Source organism: Xenopus laevis, chromosome 2L, assembly GCF_017654675.1.
Source record: "Xenopus laevis strain J_2021 chromosome 2L, Xenopus_laevis_v10.1, whole genome shotgun sequence".
NCBI lineage: Eukaryota > Metazoa > Chordata > Amphibia > Anura > Pipidae > Xenopus > Xenopus laevis.
This window is the reverse complement of record NC_054373.1, coordinates 72,931,132-72,952,040: the sequence shown is the minus strand read 5'-3', so window position 1 is coordinate 72,952,040 and position 20,909 is coordinate 72,931,132. Positions and strand designations below refer to the sequence as shown.

At 38.3% G+C, this 20,909-nt stretch overlaps 1 protein-coding gene and 1 long non-coding RNA gene across 3 annotated transcripts in view; one reads left to right on the top strand and one right to left on the bottom strand.

The window, feature by feature from the left end:
• The window catches only part of LOC108708151 (synaptotagmin-2), a 69,280-nt gene that overhangs the window by 12,878 nt on the left and 35,493 nt on the right, over positions 1-20,909 (bottom strand). The window contains exons 1-8 of one of the 2 annotated variants that reach the window (XM_018246551.2): positions 18,594-18,789; positions 15,166-15,224; positions 14,366-14,557; positions 11,415-11,587; positions 7,920-8,048; positions 5,689-5,856; positions 4,941-5,108; positions 1,612-1,729 (exon numbers count right to left, since the gene is read on the bottom strand). In XM_018246551.2, coding sequence (XP_018102040.1) covers positions 1,612-1,729; positions 4,941-5,108; positions 5,689-5,856; positions 7,920-8,048; positions 11,415-11,587; positions 14,366-14,552 — 943 coding nt within the window. In that variant the 5' untranslated portion in view covers positions 14,553-14,557; positions 15,166-15,224; positions 18,594-18,789. Of the gene's footprint in view, positions 1-1,611; positions 1,730-4,940; positions 5,109-5,688; positions 5,857-7,919; positions 8,049-11,414; positions 11,588-14,365; positions 14,558-15,165; positions 15,225-18,593; positions 18,790-20,909 lie in introns of those variants that run through there. The other variant, XM_018246549.2, reaches the window with a different exon arrangement.
• On the top strand, positions 12,089-20,069 carry LOC108708152. Its single transcript, XR_001934402.2, has 3 exons — positions 12,089-12,570; positions 18,339-18,430; positions 18,677-20,069. It is a non-coding gene; the product is annotated as an uncharacterized LOC108708152 (long non-coding RNA).

Sequence of the window (20,909 nt, the reverse complement as noted above, 5' to 3'; positions counted from 1 at the left end):
AAGCTGAAAATGGTGAAAAGGCATAGGTTTACATAGCAGATAACAAATAAGTAGTGTAGAGTACAATGGGATGCAGTTGTGGAGTCTTTGATAGGTCACTTATCAGGACATTAATGATGCGGTAGTTAAGATTTTGTTCTGAACATATTGTTCTCCTTTAACAATTTTTCTTTTCAATTTGTGTTTCTCAACCTTAATACTTTCCAGCTATAAACAACACACTCATGCTGTGAGATGTTGGCAGATATTCTTTGTTCCAAATGTCCGATTCCACAACGTTCAATGTGTTACATTGAAGAAAGCATACTAATTAACAATTATGTTTTAAAAACTTTATGAAAAAGATTTATTAAACTTATTATACTTAACCCTTGCCCCCCTCCAAGCTCCTTCCCCACAGCATGTATTTTATTCAAATGTCTCCCTGTCTGCTATAAATCTGCAAAATTGCCCATCAGAGTTCAAAGACACCATTTTCTGTATGTCTTCTGATCCTCTTATGTCTGTTGCTGATATGGGTCTTGTGGGAGACTGATCATAGAGTTAGACATAGATTTAACTGTGCATTCTCCTCCAAGATCTGTGTCGCCGGTCTACAGAAGAGAATCAGAAGACAGACAGAAGATGGCGTCTTTGAACTCCACTGGCCATCTCTGCATATTTATAGCAGGCCAGCACACGGGGAGACATCTGAAAACAATACATGCTGCAAGGAGGGAGCTATATGGGTATATATATATATATATATATACAATATCAAAACAGGGGGGTTGTGGGAGCACTCTAAAGGCTTTAAAGTATATATAAGTATAATAAATGCTATTGCATATGTACCCAAAACAGGGGTTATTTTGTTACAAAGTTATGATCATAAAATTGATAAGCCACCATACCACGTCAAGGTAAACCCCGATCATAACTTTGTAACAAAATAACCCCTGTTTTGGGTACATATGCAATAGCATTTATTATACTTATATATATACTTTAAAGCCTTTAGAGTGCTCCCACAACCCCCCTGTTTTGATATTGTATATTTAGCCAGGAGCTGTGGCATAGCTTCAGTGGTTGTAGCACCCCATACCCCCCCTTTAAACTAGTGGTGATCCTATGCTTTTAAAATTGGGCGTTTGTTTTGGGAATATCTCTCCTTTAAAAGCCTGATTGCTGGCTGGGGAGGATTTAGCCTTCAGTGAAAAAACAGCGTTCAACGGACATTGATTACAGGTAATGCTAAAATGCACATAAAATATAAAACAAGTTAGGGACCGCCATTCGGGGTTTACCTTGACGTGGTATGGTGGCTTATCAATTTTATGATCATAACTTTGTAACAAAATAACCCCTGTTTTGGGTACATATGCAATAGCATTTATTATACTTATATATATACTTTAAAGCCTTTAGAGTGCTCCCACAACCCCCCTGTTTTGATATTGTATATATATATATATATATATATATATATATATATATATATATATATATATATATATATATATATATATATATATATATAGGTATTGGCTATATCAGTAAATTTCCCCTTTAAACTTTATATCCAATGGCAACTTTTCTTCACAGTGCAAAAACTGGAATATCAATTCTTACCTGACAACCCTCCTACATCCATCTTCTTTAAATTTTTTGCTTCAAGTATGCAGACGGTCAGCTTTCCAGCAGTGGGAACATAACGCAGAGAGATACAGATATCCCCCAACTTCTCAGGCTAAGACAGGGAAAGAGAGGTAAAAAAAACTTTTTAAAGGGGACAGGTCAACCAGACATTAAAAGCTCTATAATAAAAGTCCTTTTAAACATGAAACCCAAGGTTTATATTTTATTAAAGGATCCATTACTATTCAAAACATTCTTTCATTGCACAGGTGTGCATGTACAGTAGAGTTAAAAGCCAGTTATTTTCGCTCTACTGCGCATGCATCTGCCTCTGGATTTTAAAGAAAAAAAAAGGGAGGATGAGGTTTGTATGCTCGCAAGTACTCCAGGCCGGTTTTCTGCTAACAGGAGCAATGGCCCTGTATCAGGTAAGCGATTACAATCCCAACATTTGGCACCCCCCATAGATTGGACCTTTCATTCTTCTTTAAGGGCTCTTACACATGGCCATTTTCTCCTGCGCTCCCCTGCGTTGCGCTTTCTTCCCTTCAGCCACAGGGGGTGCAGGAGTAGACGCACTCAATTATTGTGAAGGGGGCTGTACTCACACAGACGCATGTATGTGCTGAAGTGGTGAGATGCAACATGCTGCTTCCCACCTGCGTTTGCCGCTTAGATGTGTCTGTGTGAGTACAGTCCCCTTCACAATAATTGAGTGTGTCTGCTCCTGTGCTTCCCTGAACGGAAGAAAGCCCAACAAGGAGATCGCAGGAGAAAAAGGCAGTGTATAAGAGCTCTAATAGCAGTTTAATAGCAAGGAAGGAAACAATAGGAATAGGAATGAAGGAAACAATATTTAAATAATTTATATAAAGTAAGGAAAGATTATTTGCTTGACTAACATGAAAAAATATGATTTGGAATTATTTCTTAGGTTGATAAGTCATTTAAGTCATATTTTGCTCCCTTTACAATTGTTCCACATTTCTCTAAAAATTCTCTTTATGCCATGAGCATTAATTAGGTTATTCATAAATTTAAAAGAGTTTTCTGGATAAAATGACTTTCTGTAATTTGGAAATCATTTCTGGGCAGCTAAGTAGCAAATGTGATATAATGTTGATAAAGGTAAATGTAAAAACAGTTATATTCTTAATTGCACTAATTTAGCTAAATGCTTGATGGAGAAGGACCTAGAGGTACTTGTAGATCACAAACTAACTGTAGCAAGCAACATCACTCAGCATCAGGAAGAGCCAGCAAGGTATTGTTCTGTATAAAAAAAATATGCATTCATGAGAAGAGGGTCATTGTTCCCCTCTATAAAGCACTAGGGTAAGGTCCCCCGTAGTGTAGTTCGGTCTTCAGTGCTTGAACGTCCAAAAGGAAAGGAACTAAGATGATAAAGGGAATGCAATTTGGGGTCATTTTCCATAGAGAAGAGACCCTAAATGGGATTTGTTAAATATGTATGACTATTGAGGGGACCATATAATAAGTTGTAGAATTTATCTAAAGCATTTATACTGGTAGATACATTAAATAGCTTTAAGAAATGCATGGATAGATGGATAGACAGCAGGTCTGGACTGAGAGTCAAAATAGGCCCTGGCATTCCAAGTATTCAGAGGCCCAAATGGTCCTTCACCAGCCCACTAAATAGTGACTGTCTATGGGACATTACAGCAGCCCCTCTGGCATTTGCCAGAACCCACAGATTGCCAGTCCGGGCCAGATAGACAGGTGGAAGGTCAAGTGTTTGATCTTGATGGATGTGCCCAGTAGGCACTTCTCTGAGGTCTTCATAGTCAGAGAGGGAAGAAGAGCTCAAGGGGCTAAAGTTCATGCTAGACAAGGAAGTAGCTTAAAGGGCTGTGGTCCAGCTGCTTGTGATAGGTGATAGAAAAACAAATTAAGACCAAATGGAGGGAGAAAGGTATTCTGGGGGCTGTTTAGAGTAATTTCATGGGATTTTCAAATAAATTACTTATAAGGAGCAGTTGTCACTGAACCACTGCTACTTTAAATAGTCCCCTTAAAAAAAGGGGAAATCACTACCCCAGTTATATAAACAATATAAAGGACTTGATCTGATATCAAGTAGTGCCCGCTTGAGGCAAGACATCATATAAAGTCTTAGAAAGGCTATTGAAAGATGCCAAGAAGATACAGTGACGGGCCAGCTGTTTGCCATGACCCTGGAATTCATTGAATAGGAAATACAATAGGCTGGAGAAGAAGACTACAAGTATTATGCTGTGGACAGTGATAACACCACCATTAAAGTAATCTTGGTGTATATTATTGTATTTTGACAGTGCCTGCCCTGTAAGACAAAGTAGTGCTAAAGTCTGTTAATATTAGTATGAATATTCTGCAAGAACTGAGTGGATTATTGATTGCAAATGTGGAGCCAGACTATTGAGAAAGGTTCCACCACCTCAGAGAAGATGCTCCAAATGATACAGCAGATTGACCGATAGTGTGAACATCAACAGGCTTATGGCTCAGTTCAAAAAAATTGTCAATGGCTGACACAGGATATGTACTTAAAAGCAAAATGAATGTGAACAAAGGCCAGTGGCCTGATGGAATACACCCTAGAGTATTTATAGAAATTAGCTGACCTTTAGCCACACTAAATTCCTTTCAGTATGAATAAATTCCAATGTAATTTCAATGTTGAAAAAGGCATTCCGATCTCAGCCTTGCAGGCCAAGTCTGGCGTCTGTTGTGGTTATTTGAAGGTTATGGCTATTTGAAGGTTTGGTAAGGCATCACATTCACCTATGTTATGAAGATAATAGGTGTCAAGGGGATTGCAAGTTGAGACCAGCATGTGTCCAGTCAGACCTTGACTACTGTCATGCATTTTTACCCCACATAACCATTATTCAACCCCATAGGTTTTTTCTGAAATCTGAAGCACTACCAATTGCTTACCGCATAAACCATCACTGCAACTGTAAATGTAACATCACTTTGGAGTCTGAAAGTGTACACATTAAGTATTCTTAATCAAACCTACCCAAAAACTTTACAATGAATTTGTACATTTGGGCAAGTCTTGAGCATGCCTATATTTTAATGATGTGTGTAAATCAAATTGAGTGGGAGACTATGCTGTTACTGTGGGTGATCATGTGAGGAGGACAAAATAGTGTGGATCTTGAAAATTCCATGTGAGTTGACATGTCTGTCTATATTGAGAGATATATTCTACTTTTGCTAAAAAGGAAGAATGGCATAACCACAAATATTCACCCTCAAAAAAAACTTTAAACATAAAACTGTAAACATAAAACTTAAAAATATGAACTCACCTCCTCTTTCTCTGCACTCTGTAAATCTCTCCATTCTTCAATTGGCTGACCTAGGTCCACAGTGTTCATAGGAACTTTTACTTCTCCTATGATATCATGCTTGGAAAATCGATCAAAATCATAGATGGACATACACAAAGTCTTCCCCCCTAGCTCCTGGTATGGAATCTAGAAAGCACAATTAAGGGTTTTCTTTGAATATATACTTCTTTTTAGAAACAGATAAGCAAAGCAGAAACTTCCAGAATTTTTTTCATAAGCAATAATTATTATTTAATGTCTAAGCCTAAAATTGCAACTACCGCTGTTAATTATCGTATATACTCGAGTATAAGCTGAGTTTTTCAGCCCCCAAAATATGCTGAAAAACTCTACCTCGGCTTATACTCGGGTCAAGCGCAAAAACGGTCGCCGGCGTCTTAGAATAGTCGCCGCCGCCTAAGAATAGTCACCAACATCCAAGAATAGTCTCCAAGATTATTCGCTGGCGTCCAAGAATGGTCACCGGCATCCATAAACGAGACGCCGACACCTCCAATGGGAGCAGAAACCCTCAATCTTTTTGATTGAAACTTACCAGAAGCTGCTGCATTTCTCACCCTAGGCTTATACTCGAGTCAATAAGCTTTCCCAGTTTTTGGAGGTAAAATTAGGTACCTCAGCTTATACTCGGGACGGCTTATACTCGAGTATATACGGTATATTAGATCTATAGACAGATGTGTCTTAATGAAATTCTGTGCTTCACCTTGAATGTAAATGTCTCATTGAAGATTGGATTGAGTGTCTTGCGATGCACTTTTGTCTCATGCTTCTTTTTCTTGTCAGGTAGAAAGAAAATCTTCACATAAGGGTCAGATGTTCCCCCCATGTCTAATGCTGGAAGTTCAGTTGCCTGGATGATACCCACTTGCATCTGTTAAAAACAAGAGACAAAAAAAAAATCTCAAGTATAGACTTTAGGGAGTATGTTAAATAATTACATAAGGGGAATAAAATGCATGAGTTAGATATACTGTATTGGAAAAGTGATGTACATGTTATCACCAAATGATAATCCCCAACAGATCAGATTCTTATAAAACAAATAATAATTACCTCAGGAATCACAACAGGAATACTTTATAATCTATCAAAAGGACTATTCATCGTTAAATTAACCTTTAGGAAGATGTAGAGAATGATATTCTGACACAATTTTTAATTGTATTTTTTGAGTTATTTAGCTTTGTATTCATCAGCTCACCAGTTTGCAATTGCAGCAATCAGGTTGTTAGGGTCCAATTTACCCCAGCAACCATGCATTGATTTGAATAAGAGCCTGGAAGACGAGTAATAAAAAGTAGCAAAACAATGCATTCCTTACTTTCTTTAATGAAAAAGAAATCTATCTCCAATATACTTTAATTAAAAAATGTGTACAGTTTTTAAAATAAACCTGACTGTATGCAGTGAAATTCCCCCTCGTTTTACTTGCTGTGGATAGTAAAGACTGTCCCTAGCTGCTCTCCGTGTAGAGAAATTCGAGTCATATTCTTCTTATTAATCAGTCTTGCTGTAGCGGCTTCTATGGCAGAAACTATTTGACTTGTGCTGTTTTGATAATTTATGACATCCATATACCGTATATACCCAAGTATAAGCCGAGTTTTTCAGCATCCAAAATGTGCTGAAAAAGTCTACCTCGGCTTATACTCGGGTCAGCGGTACCCGACCCGAGTAGCTGAGATTGCAGTCACTTTTAATCATTCCTATACCAACAGTACAATTGGGGAGAGACTGCAATATCCCACAATGCCCTCTGTTGGTTATATGAAAGAATAACAGTGCGCCCTCTGTTGGTTATATGAAAGAATAACAGTGACTGCAATATCACACAGCGCCATCTGTTGGTTATATGAAAGAATAACAGTGACTGCAATATCACACAGTGGTTATATGAAAGAATAACAGTGACTGCAATATCACACACCGCCATCTGTTGGTTGCATGAAAGAATAACAGTGCGCCCTCTGTTGGTTATATGAAAGATTAACAGTGACTGCAATATCACACAGCACGATCTGTTGGTTGTATGAAAGAATAACAGTGCGCCCTCTGTTGGTTATATTAAAGAATAACAGTGACTGCAATATCACACAGCACCCTCTGTTGGTTATATGAAAGAATAACAGTGCGCCCTCTGTTGGTTATATGTTGGTTATATAACAGTGACTGCAATATCACACAGCGCCATCTGTTGGTTATATGGAAGAATAACAGTGACTGCAATATCACACAGTGCCCTCTGTTGGTTATATGAAAGATTAACAGTGACTGCAATATCACACAGCGCCCTCTGTTGGTTATATGAAAGAATAACAGTGACTGCAATATCACACAGCGCCCTCTGTTGGTTATACGAAAGATTAACAGTGATGGCAATATCAAACAGCACCCTCTGCACATGGTAGTGGGACAGTGGGACAATGCACACAGTAATCCATTTGGCAATTCTCTGTCACCATCAACTTTGCAAAGAAGTCCGGTTGATCGCTGGGGGGTCGCTTTGGCAGAATGTGCGCTGCTGGGAGACAGGGCTGTAGTTGTGTCTAGGCTTATACTAGAGTCAATAAGTTTTCCCAGTTTTCGTAGGTAAAATTAGGTACCTCGGCTTATACTCGGGTCGGCTTATACTCGAGTATATACGGTAAGCAGCCCAGACCACACTGAGCATGTGCATGGTCTTGTAAAGATGTTTAACATAGTTACAAGATGATGAACCCCTGTGGCCAAATTTGAAAGCATAAATCATTTGTTTAATTAGGCTTCTGGTGCAGTAAATTCATGTTTATGTTTAGTATACAAAATACAGCATTTCTAGCTTAATTCTATTTCAGACTTTAGTTCCCCTTTAAACACACATGTTCATCTGGATAGATAGGAGTTATGTATTTAGATGGTTACTGCTTGTGGTGGGGATTTTTTTGTAATTTTTACCTGGTTATTTTGAAAGTCATAGTCCAAAGAGAATTGCAATTTTCCAAGCTTCTCCTCTTCCTTCTCCTCTTCCTCTTTATCTTCTCCTTCAGTTAATCCAGTCTCTGCATCATCATCATCATCATCATCCTTCACATTCTACAAAGAAAACAATTTGTTTTATATATCTCCTGTTCCAAAAGCAAGATGTTACACATGTACCAAGTGTGATATATGTATCAATGATTATAATGTTGCAATGTATGCTTGAATGGTCACACTTTGCGTCCAAGAATATTTTTGAGAAAAGACAAATTATTTTTCAGATTTTCATGAATGAATGTCTTCTCCTCACCAATTGGGAACTGTCTGGCACACAGGCACAAGCATTGTAGGCTAAAATTTGTGCCAAATTAGCAGTCTTTTATCACAGATTTGGCATAAGATGTTATTTGCTAGATTTACAGATTTTTCTGTTGTTCCAACATTTTGCTGGGAGCTGTATTTCCTGTTATTATGTCACTGTTTCTACTTTTCTCCTGCCAAAATAATTACAATTCTGTCATGCTTTCTAGCTGGAAAGACCGCAGAGTCACATTGCGAACAATAGCATTATAAAATTAATGTATATAAGCAAAAAACAATATTGCATGTCATTAACTTTGAATAAAAGCTAATAGGAGTAATTTACTTATCCACTGGGAAAGGGTGCAAGAACACTAAGGGGCAGATTTATCAAAGGTCGTAGTGAAAATTCAAATTAAAAAAATTCAAATTTCAAGCTAATATTTTTGCCAATTCGAATAGGGAATAGTCCAAATTCGATTCAAATTTGAAAAAATCGAAAATTATCATGTACTGTCTCTTTAAAAATTTGATTTAGACCATTCGCCATCTAAAACCTGCCGAATTTTTGTTTTAGCCTATGGGGGATATCCTAGAACCTATTTGGAGTCAATTGGTGAACTTTGAAAAATCGAAGGTTTATTTTGGATAAAAACTTCAAATCGTACGATTCGAATGTGCTATACTTCGATTCGTGCGAAAACTGACCTATTCGGCCAAAAAAAAAAACTTTGATTTGATTTCGGTTGGTCTTTTTGAATTTGAATTTCTAAGTTTTTCAAATTCGAAATTCGACCCTTGATAAATCTGCACCTAAGAGACACAAAGCAGCACCTTTGCTTGGTGAATGGCTGCTCTGTGCACCTTACAGCAGATCTGGCATGAGTTGTACAAGGCAGTGTCAGGGAGTGCAGGACAGGGCCCCACATCCTCTCCAATTATTCAAGGGAGTAAGCAGTGCACACTGTCTAGTCAGTCAGGCTCCAAATCTATTTACTAATCAAACTTTAAAATTATATGATATCTTCCAATCCCCCTTACAATTCAATTAATATCTACAAATGTACAACTGTACAAAACAGTGGCTAGATTGTAAAGATAAAAAATTGAAGATATTGAAATTGATTCAATGCAAAATAAGTTTGACAAAAACCAGGGTACCATAACATATTTCAGATCTGAAAAAATTACATTCACAAAATGAATGAGTGAATGAATGAGTCGCCAGATTTAAAGAACAAGCAACCCACCCTATTTGCCTCTTGTGCACAATAACTTGCAACATTAATCCCCTGTAAGCTGCAAATTTTGTCTAAAATGCTAACATATAATCACCCTATGAATTTATTTACATGTTGAACACTACACAGGCCCTGTTTTCATTCCATTTATGTCACAGATTTCTTCATTCAATTATGTCTGCGCCTATGCACAACTCTTAAGCACTGTGTTGGCAATGTTATGTTTACATCATTCTACCGCAAGGAAGGGAACTCAGCAGAAATGATATAGCCCAAACCTTTGAAATCATACTATGTAAAACATATCTGCTGGGGAATGCATGTAAACAGGAAAAGATTCAGGGAAAAAAGGAGGAAATGCTTTATTTTTTATGAGCTCTTTTGTGTGAACATCAGTTATTTTGGGTGTTTCATTGTCCTTTAATTGTTTGTAGCACATACTTTGGAAACAATAACTGAAATGAAGCACTTCTTATAGCCTCAGATAAGAAGTTTAGCTGGTCAACAGGCATGAGTATACTGTCACAATCACTCTGTGTAAAGCATAATTGTTTGTCAATTTTAGTATCTAGTGTTGCAGTGAACACCCCATCTTGTCTTTACCATAGTAGCCATTGAACTTGAAATAACCATGAACCATTAATGACACAGAAAGGTCCAAGAATACAGATAGAAATTTTATAATATGTAAATGCTAGGGACCTGGGAAGTACCAAATATCCAACTATTTTGTAGGTAGAAGTGAAGCAGCCATACATGGTGGTCATCAACCCAGCTCCACAGTTTTGCCTTAGGAGGTTGAGTATGGACCTTCTCAAGAGCCTGACTGCTGCAGATGGGGAAATATAAGGCTAAATGCCACTGGAGCCTTTAGCCTTCCATTGCTTTCAGTGAAAACTACCTGACACCACTAGGACAGGCTGTTCTAGGCCTGCAGATGCTAAAATGTGCATTTTGGACCGAGAAGAGAATGGTTGTTGCACGGAATGTTAGCTTGGAAGACTGATTTTGCATGATTTTCCCACTTCAGCCCTGTGTGCCAATTAGCCTTAAAGAGATACTGACAACAGAAATTAAGCTCTTTTTTACATCTGTCATAATATTGCCTTTGAAAGCTGCTTACAGTAGAACTTTGCCATAAAGTATTTGCACAATGCTTTTACATTGCCTGTCTGATGCCCCATGTTCCTGTATGAGGGGGCTGCCATATTTGTGCAGCAGGAGTCTGTTACCATTAGAAACGTTAACTGACAGGCTGAGATGGGACAGTCAGGTTGGCAAAACAGTCAGGTTTAGAAACTTCAACTAACAATAACTTAGATACACAAACCTCGCAGCAAAATATCAACATGACCTACTGTATAGGTACTTTTAATGTACATTCATATTTTAAAAAGTAGTTTTTTAGTGTCAGTATCATTTTAAGTGCTAAGTAACTTGAACTATGCACTGGACAAGATTGTGCAGCATGTTTATTGCAATGTGAATGTAACATTATATATTTAGACATCTGAAATTAACAGATGAAAAATATGTGAGAAATTCCTGCTTCTTATAGATTCTGCGTGCTCTATAGAAGTTTTCATTGGAAATTTTTTTTAAAAAAAAAAGTACTTACCATGACAAACATCACAAGAGTCAGTTAAGCGTCAGTGAAATGCAGAAAAAAACAGAGGAAAAGGGAATTATATTTAATAGATCAGCATTATTTTTATGACTGGGCAGTTTAGAATTAGAGTGGATGTCTGTAGAATGTTGCAATGGAAGAATGAAGGGAGGCAACATATATATACATTGGCTTGTACTAATGAAAGCAAATACTTGTGGCAAACAATTAAGAAGGTGAATTTGGGTGTGATTTAGAATATGGGTGTTACTGAAATGGTCTGCCTTCATAACTTGTGATAGTGGATGTTGATTTGTTAGTTACCTGCCCCCCAGATCCTTTCATATCCTTCATATTGAGTGCATTTTTCATTCCCTTTCCTTTCTCCTTCTTTCCTTTCTTCTTCTTGCAGCAACATTTCTTACAGATACAGAAGCAGCAAGTAATGATCAGCAGACCAGCCACAACTGCTATTGCTATGAGGGCCCAGGGAGGCACTATAGGCAACAGAAAGTGGTTAAAGGGCCTGCACCAAGTGAGAAAAAAGCAGTGGAAAAACAGAACCACACACACACATATATACTATATAAAAAGTATGTACAATTTGCCTGGTTCCAATTCCATTTTCTTAGTATACTTCTCTCATTGCAAAAAAATATAACATGCCAGATTCTTATTTAAAAACTAGTTATAGTACCTTAAATTTATCCAACTCTACTGTATTTAGTGAAAACAAACTTCAGCAAAAGCTGAATACATAATTCACATCAAATTATTTTAAGGTATAACTCATACCTCCCAACATTTAAGTTTAAGAAAGAGGGACAAAACTTTTTTGGTTTGCGGCAAACATTTTTGGCCACGTCCACTCCTCCATAAGTCACAGCCATTTTAGGACATAATCAGCCAAAGTCAGCAATGCGATCTCCTAACTAAGCACACGAATCATAATGCAGCTTCACTTTGTATGTTTCGCAACCCTTGAAATAAGAGGGGGGGGAGATCGTTAAAGTAGGAAAGCTGAGTCCTGAAGGCTGAATAAGGTGACAGGAGGGGTGAGGTCTGAGAGAGATACGCTGCCAGGAAGGAGGAGTTAACAGAGCCTTATTAGAAGGGGGAACATAACAGGAGAAGCCGCATTCCGTTTGCTTAGGAGATCGCATAGCAAGGACTTTGGCTGAGGATGTCCTAAATGGTTTCAGCAGAGGAATGCAACATCACTGAAAGGCTGCAGTCGCACCTCCGTCCTGGGTCCTCCCTCCTCAACTTTCCGCCCTCCCTCCTCAGCCAACTACTCTGTGGTTCTTACGTCACTAGCATAGTCTCTTCTCGCGAGACTTCAGTAAGCACAGTCTCACAGTGCAAAAAAACCAGGAAGACAAGAGCAAAACAGTGAAGCGGGACATTAAGTTCACAATCCGGGACAGCGGGACAGGCAGCTGAGAGAGGGACTGTCCCACGAAAGCATTACAGTTGGGGGGTATGGTATAACTGATGACCCAAACTGCTATAATGTGTGCATACAGTATGAATAGAAAATTGCAAAAATTAGACCTTAAGGGCAAATCGAGTGTTGGCTTGCAGAATGTTTGGTTTTTTTTGCAGGCTGATAGAAGTGCATCCAGTCTGCTCCCCACCTCCGTTGATCTGCACTTATAAGTGCAGGCACATGCAGCAGAGTAGTGGAAGGGCATACCCAGTCATATTTTCTATATAGGTACTGAGGGCCTGTGTGTTACTTACTTTCTTCTTTTAGCTCTTTTCAACTTTCAAAATGGGGGTAAACAGACCCCACAGCAAAACATATTGCTCTGTGATGCTACAATTTTACTTGTTATTACTTATCTTTTTATATAGGCCCTCCCTACTCATCTTTAGGAATGAACTGAATCCAGGATTCAGTTTGGGATTCAGGCAGATTTCAGCAAGATTCTGATTTGACTGAATCCAAGTCCCAGGCTGAAATAAATTTGAATACTTTAAATCATGTGACTTTTCATCACCCAAATAAATTGCAGGGTGAGGTTACTTCAGTGTGGTTCTTTTTTAACCATTCCTTGTCTTATTTGTATATTCAAATTAGGGTTTGAATTTGGTTCCAGATTCTGTACATCCTTACTCAACTTTCAGTCTCTTATAAATCACTGCCTAGCTGATAGAGTATATTGGACCTTGTAATGAGATAGCTGCTGAAATTCAAGAATAGCTGAACATAAAAGCTAAATTTTTTAAGAATCACAAATAATAAAAAATTAATATCAGCTGTAAAGTGTCTCGGGCCGGGAACCACCCCATTTTGTTATAAGTTATATAGGAACGTCTTGTAATTAAAAAATACAGGAAAATAATCTTTATACAAATAATATACAAAATTAATTCTTAAATGCTTAAAATTCTTAATTCTTAAAAAGCTTTACACACAAAACTGAAAATCTGTTTTATCCTATCCAACCAGGGCCGCTCTAGCCATCAGGCAAGGTGAGAATCTTGCCTCAGGCAGCATGGAGCAGTCAGTTACCAGGAAAAAAAAATTGGCTCTTCTAGTTCATCGAGCGCTCACTGCACTAGCGACGCGGCCCCTCCTCGACCCACTCCGACGCTACAAGTTAGAATTGCGGATCGAGTGGAGGCGCCTGAAAACGCGCCTGAAACGCGCCTGTATCCAACATATGCGCTCTGGTGAAGTGGACTTAGGGGTGTATTTATTAAAATGGAAAAAAAACATCACCGATGATGTTGTCCATAGATTTCAACAGTTGCCTACAAATGCACCTAAAGAAAACAAAAGCAAAGATCTGATTGATTGGTTGCTATGGACAACATTACCAGTGATGTTTGTCTTCAATGTTAATAAACATGCCCCATTGGGACTGTACTGATGGGGACACGTAAATACCAAAGTAAGATAAGACTGTTCAATTTTATCTACATTTAGCTTTTACATGTTCTCTCTTGGGTACAGTCTAGCATGTGCTAGCATAGCTACAAACACCCATGTGTACGAGACTGAATACACAGCTTTTTTTATACCACCTTGCATTCATGGATATCCCAATGTGATTTTAGAACTCCATTTAAGTTGCATGTTAAGCATAAAAATACAATAAAAGAAGAAACCTCTACTGTTTTGTGTGGTGCCTACATGCCTTCATAAGTTAAGAAAGCTTTACTTCTTTTTTTATCCAACTGTATCATGCACACTTGCAGAAAATTCAAACCACAGTTTTTTGTCACTTGTAGAGCAACTGAACTTTAAACTTAATTTTTTGACTTACATGGAATCTTGTTGATCTGATTCATAAGCTCCTGCTGGATCTTTCTGAAGGTATCTGCACTCTTGTCACCAGACCCAGCCACAGCTGTGGAGTTATCCTGTGATACAACTGGTGGCTCTGTACTAGTCATCATAGTATGTGATTCAGGTGGTGGAGCCTCAGCTTTTTTAAACAGGTTAAAATGCATGATGGCTGCAAACAAACATGACAACATGACTATTTAAAAGTTTGCTTTAAGGAACTAACTCAATGTCATATACGGTGTGGGAGTAGATATTTGCCCAAGATCACATTGTATATGACTATAAAGATTTTCATTCATCCAGGTCATGGTATATCTAGTATAGGTAAATCTAAAAACAACTGGACTTGCTGAGTAATCAATGAAGACGTTTCACTACTCATCCGAGCAGCTTCTTCAGTTCAACTGACTCGTGTGGGAAGTTCTCGGCATATAAACTCTTCCACTGTGATTGGATTAGTGGAAGAGTTTATATGCTGAGAACTTCCCACACCAGTCAATTGAACTGAAGAAGCTGCTTGGATGAGCAGTGAAACATCTTCATTGATTACTCAGTATGTCCAGTTGTTTTTAGATTTACCTATACTAGATATCACATTGTATAATTATGTCTGCAATTATTAATTTGTGATTTGAGTGATTATCATATGTTTTGAGTTGTTATTGATTACTTGTGTTTTCTCAAGTGTTTTTTTTACTGCTGAGTGCCCTACAGTTATGCTAATCTGATGTCCACCAAAATCTGTCTCCAGAATACGAAGATTTTTTAAATTCCTACCTCAGTATCTTCAGTTTTTGATGGTAGTGTAATTCTTTAAATGCGAACAGTGAAGTCACCTGTTAGAAAAAAAGAATCACAGCATTTCAACAAATAGTTTGCATGACTGAGAAATGTCTTGAATATATTGGATTATAAATAATTCTGGAAACATGTGATATAACAACTGTCATCAACAATAGTAAAGGGAAACCCCTTCCAAAACAAGTTTTACATTTCTCTGAATTTGCATTAGCATCACACAGCAATACTGAATCTGCCAACGCTATTTTGCAATTGCTTGAGATTCGTCAACCCGCTGACCCTGACATGTAAATGGTGCTTGTGTGTTGTAATATTTGTAAACATTATCTAGTAGAAATACAAGTGGACATTTCACCACTTATCCAAATTGCATTCAAAACCACTTGGATTAGTGGATAATTTATTTTTTATGGCAATGGATAGGACACCTTTCTTCTGAATTAAATAAGTAAAATACAGCATTTAAAAGAGATGGTAATTACAAACACCTTGTTAAATCTTTTAGTCAGTGTGCCCTTAAAGTGGACTTGACACAAAACTCTGTCAATCAAATATTGTCTGCCACTCCTCTATGCCTTAGGCGGGGCAGACAATTACTTTCACTTTCCATTCAGCACTTCCTAGATGTCACTGCTCTCCCCCACATTCCCCCCTGTTCTCTTTACCATTTAATTGTGTAGCCAGTGCATGGGGATGGACATCAGGTCCCCCGTTCTGGTGCACAAACAAGATTCTGAGATGATGCAAGGGTTGCCATAATAACAGTGTCTACAAAATGCCTCCTCCCCTCAGGTTAAGGGTAGTTAACATGAGGGGAGGAGGGAGGGGGGTCTACCTGGGGTGGGGGGTACGGGGTTTTTTTCAGAATAGGTTGAATTCTCCTTAAAGGTGTTAACAACAAGGCACCAGGGCCTCATAAAATACACCCTTGAATTCTTAGGGGTAGATTCACTAAAGGGCGAATTGTCGCCAGCGACCGATTCGCCATACCTCGCACAACTTCGACAGGCGCAAATGCGCTACAGGTACAGCAATTCACTATGGAGCACAAGTACACTTCCGCGAATGTTAACAACAAGGCACCAGGGCCTCATAAATTACACCCTTGAATTCTTAGGGGTAGATTCACTAAAGGGCGAATTGTCGCCAGCGACCGATTCGCCATACCTCGCACAACTTCGACAGGCGCAAATACAGGTACGGCAATTCACTATGGAGCACAAGTACACTTCCGCGAATGGTCGCTTGCGTATGACGTTAGTATAATTTCGTATTTTTCGTGCAAAAACATGAATGTTATTGCGCTAGTGTCTGTTTTGGTGGGAAAATTCGCTAGCATAGTTGCGCTAGCGTCCAATGAAATGTACTTAAAAGGTATATATGGAGCAGCTGGAGAGTTGCCTTTTTGGGATGCTGCTCAACTTCGTTTTCCACAGTCCTCCAAATGTCCAAAGAAGCAGAGGAGGACACTCCTGCTGCACGGTTTACAAGATCTTCTTCTTTAACTAGTAAACCTCAAAGCGATATAACCTTATGTAACCTTAAAGGGATACTGTCATGGGAAAATGACATATTGTCAATTTCCCAGCTGCCCCAAGTCATGTGACTTGTGCTCTGATAAACTTCAATCACCCTTTACTGCTGTACTGCAAGTTAGAGTGATATCACCCCCCTCCCTTTTCCCCCCCAGCAGCCAAACAAAAGAACAGTGGGAAGGTAACCAGATAGTAGCTCCCTAACACAAGATAACAGCTGCCTGGTAGATCTAAGAACAGCACTCAATAGTAAAAACCCATGTCCCACTGAGACACATTCAGTTACATTGAGAAGGAAAAACAGCAGCCTGCCAGAAAGCATTTCTAGCAGCATGTCTAGCCCCATGTCAGATTTTAAAATTGAATACAAAAAAATCTGTTTCCTCTTTTTGAGAAACGGATTTCAGTGCAGAATTCTGCTGGAGTAGCACTATTAACTGATGCGTTTTGAAAAAATCTTGTTTTGCAATGACAGGATCCCTTTAAACAGTTTTTCTTCGACTCTTAGGGTCACATTTATCAAGGGTCGGATTTTGAAATAATGGGAGTTTTTTTTAACTCCCATAACTTAGAATAAAAAAAGACCAACCGAAATGTATTAAAAAAAATTAAGTTTTTTTTTGCAAATGAATGGTCTAAGTCAAAGTTTTAAAGAGACAGTACATGATCAATTTCGATAGTCAAATTTTTTTCAAATTCAAATCGAATTTGGACTTTTCCCTAGTCGAAGTACACAAAAATAGGCATTTTTTTACTTTGAATTTTCACTTTGATAAATCTGTACCTTATTGAGACTTCTGACCCTGGTAAGGGTCCAAGTTAAGCAGCATCTACTCCTACTCCAGTACCCCTTACAGATAATGTAGAATTTTGTGAAAAGGGACATAGGGCCTTTTCTTTTGCAGAAAACACTGCATTAGTTCATCATGCATTTACACACTGGCCCAAATTTTTGGAAAGGACTGCAAGCGCTCCTCCATAGCTCGCAAAACAGTCAGAAACTCAATCTACGTTTGACTGATATTAAAAGGTTGGTCTATTACATACTTTATTATAAGATATTTCGAATGCTTATTTTGTTTACTTTTAACATTGCTCCTGTTTGTGTGTGTTAAAATTATTGTAAAGGAGTTAATTATGAACCATCACATATTTCTCTAAATTATTTGTCCGTAATCATATTGTCACAGCTACTGAAAAGCAGTATTTTGTTGCTATGGTACATGTAGTTTAGAAACTACATGAAAAACCATGCTTTTTGTAAGTGCTTAGAATCTTAGTACATGTCCCATAGCAACATAAGTGTCTTTTTGCAAGCGTTTACAATGTAGTTGCTATAGTACTTGTCTATAGCAACAAAAGTGTCTTTTTGCAAGTGTTTACAATGTAGTTGCTATAGTACATGTCCCATAGTAAGTACAGGAAAACATTTTAAGTACCTAGCCTTTCACTGTGTTCTTATATACATTTTGCATTTAAAATGTAAATAATTAAAAAGGGTTACTATGTGATTACAACACTAATGTAATGATGTAATTAGTACATGTAATTACTAATTGTATAGTAACTACACTAATGTAATGTAAAGAACTTATATTCTTGTTGTTCACTTAGGACTAACACACAGGAGTCTGAGAACCAGCAGCAGAGTCAAGAAATGCATGTGGAGGAGGAAGAGGAACAAGAATGCCATCAAACACTACCAAGTAAGTTGCAATTAAAAAATATTCAGCATAAATGAAATGTCCACGGTAAAAAAAGCACATTTGTAAGGTTCAATGGAGAGTTCTCATCGATTTCCAAGAGAAATAGATCCAAAGCATAATTATTCATGCGGCCAAAAATACAAACATGTGCATAAAGTGTGACCTCGTTGCCATGTGCAGGTTGCATGCGGGATAGGAAAACCCTTTTATGATTTTTGGAGTGCTAACAATTCTTTTTTTTTCCAGTTCTAGAGGATGATGAAGTGACATTGATTCTGGAACCCATTCCAACAGAGGTAGCTGAGCCACAGGAAAACCAAGAAATGCAGATGCAGCCTGATTAACAGCAGGAGGAAACAATCAACTATAATGAGACTGAGCCCCACCTGTCTTTAACATCTAGCGCTGCAGAAAACCAAAAAAGCACTAAACAAATTTAACGAGTTTTGATTCTAATCCATGAGGACTTAACGGCACTAAATGAACACTTACATGATACAGCAGAAGTCTAGTTTTGCTTGAAAAGGCAAAACATTGATCTTATCCTCAATCAAATGTTTTTCTTAAAAACCAGCTACTGAAACAGTAGCAACTTGAAGGAGGAAAACACCGTTTTTTTTATTGAGGTTAACAAACACAACTGTGGACTCAAGTAAAGGGCAACATTCCATTGTTTCCAACCAACATTCTTCTTCCAGGTTAAATGCTTGTGGCTCAGCTACTTATAAAAGGGGTCGGCCTCCAGTTAAGGGCTTCAAAATAGTCCTTCTTGTGATGTATTAATGGCAGCTACCTGGAAAGGCTGAGCAAACACTTATCATTTCCCATTTTAAGTCACACACCACTTTAACCTTTAGGGTCAGGGCACATAGGCAGATTCAGGGAGCTTAGTCACCTGCCAACAAATGTGGGGAAGCAGTTTGGGGTGATTAGTTGCCCCGAAGAAGATGAGATTTGTCGCCGGGCGACTAATCTCCCTGAATCTTCCTGTGTGCCTTGACCCTTAACAAATGGGTATTTTTACCATTCCTAAACTTTTCATTTGCTGTGGGTGGTAGAATCATGACATGTGTGCCAATCTGACACTTAACTTTTTCCAAAATATACCCCATAGAGGGCTGGCTGATTCCCATTACTTGACATATGACATGCTGGAAGCTGCCATTAGGTACAAAATATAAGACAGAGAGAAGCTTACTTCTAGCCATCAAGGGTTTTAAGGTCTTTGCTTATATGAGCATATAGCTCCAGAATTGCCTGACAGTTCAAGCTGCTGTGTAGCAATGGCATAAATGGAAAAAAGGCTATATGGCACAGGTTAAATAGTGGCTAACACACAGCACCATAATCTTTAAAACAGCTTATCTGTTATCTGATGTGTATCCTGTGCTTGAATGGCTGCCCCATGGCTACACAGCAGCTTGTTTATATAAACAATAGTAGACTTTCTGAAGCAAACACAGCAATGATGCAGGCGTCAATTGACTACACAGGTGTGTAGTAATTTGACGCCTGCGTCTAATAAATCTGACACCTAAGTCGAGTTGCTAGTACTGTGCACTTCTGACGCCTGTGTGTGTTCTTTTGACGCCTGCGCTGTCATAAGTGAAAGTTGTACCAATACAAAGGGGCAAAGTTTTATTCTGTCATTGTATATGAAGATCATATTCTCCAGCTATATACTGTGTATATATATATATATATATATATATATATATATATATATATATATATATATATATATATATATATATAAAATCAACAACACATTAAATATTAAAATTAAATTGCTTTCATTCATGCCACATTGGGGAAGTCCCTTCCCTGGTCACATGTCCTGCTATCACATTTTGGTTTGAGAGCTACTAAGAAAGGGCAAACATGCCTGGATTGGGGCCCTAAGCGACCAGTCTGCTTTTGAGTTGGTCAGCTTCTTGCTGACCAGTCATTATGATGAGGTGCCTCTGTGGGTCAAGCACAATCGGCCCCACTAAAGGGACCTCGTGCACAGGCTCAGAAGGAGAATTAGGCACCTCTGCGGGGCAAACTTTAACATCCGCACCCTTCAGAGGATGTGGAGCAACCTCAAAAGGAGGGAGCCAGAATATGTGATACAGGTGCAGCTGCATCTACAAAATAAGTAGTTACATGTTTAGTCCAAAAGGGTTAATGTTTAATGTTGAAAATCTACTACAAAAATACTTTATTTGACTTAAGGAAGGCAAGCTGACACTGCACAGCAGGAGACAGAAGGGGACGTGGAGGAGGAACAGCCCCAACATCCTGCCCCAGAGGAAGAAGGAGGCAGAATCTGTTGCCCCAGAGGCAGAAGTATCCCACTATATATTATGATCAAAAATGGCCTACATTGACAGATGTATGGTTTGGAGGAAAAAGATTAGGACATATTAGACAATATTTCAATATTTTATTTAGGGAAAAAATGTTTACATCATTTTGTCTTAGACATCTGGGTGGA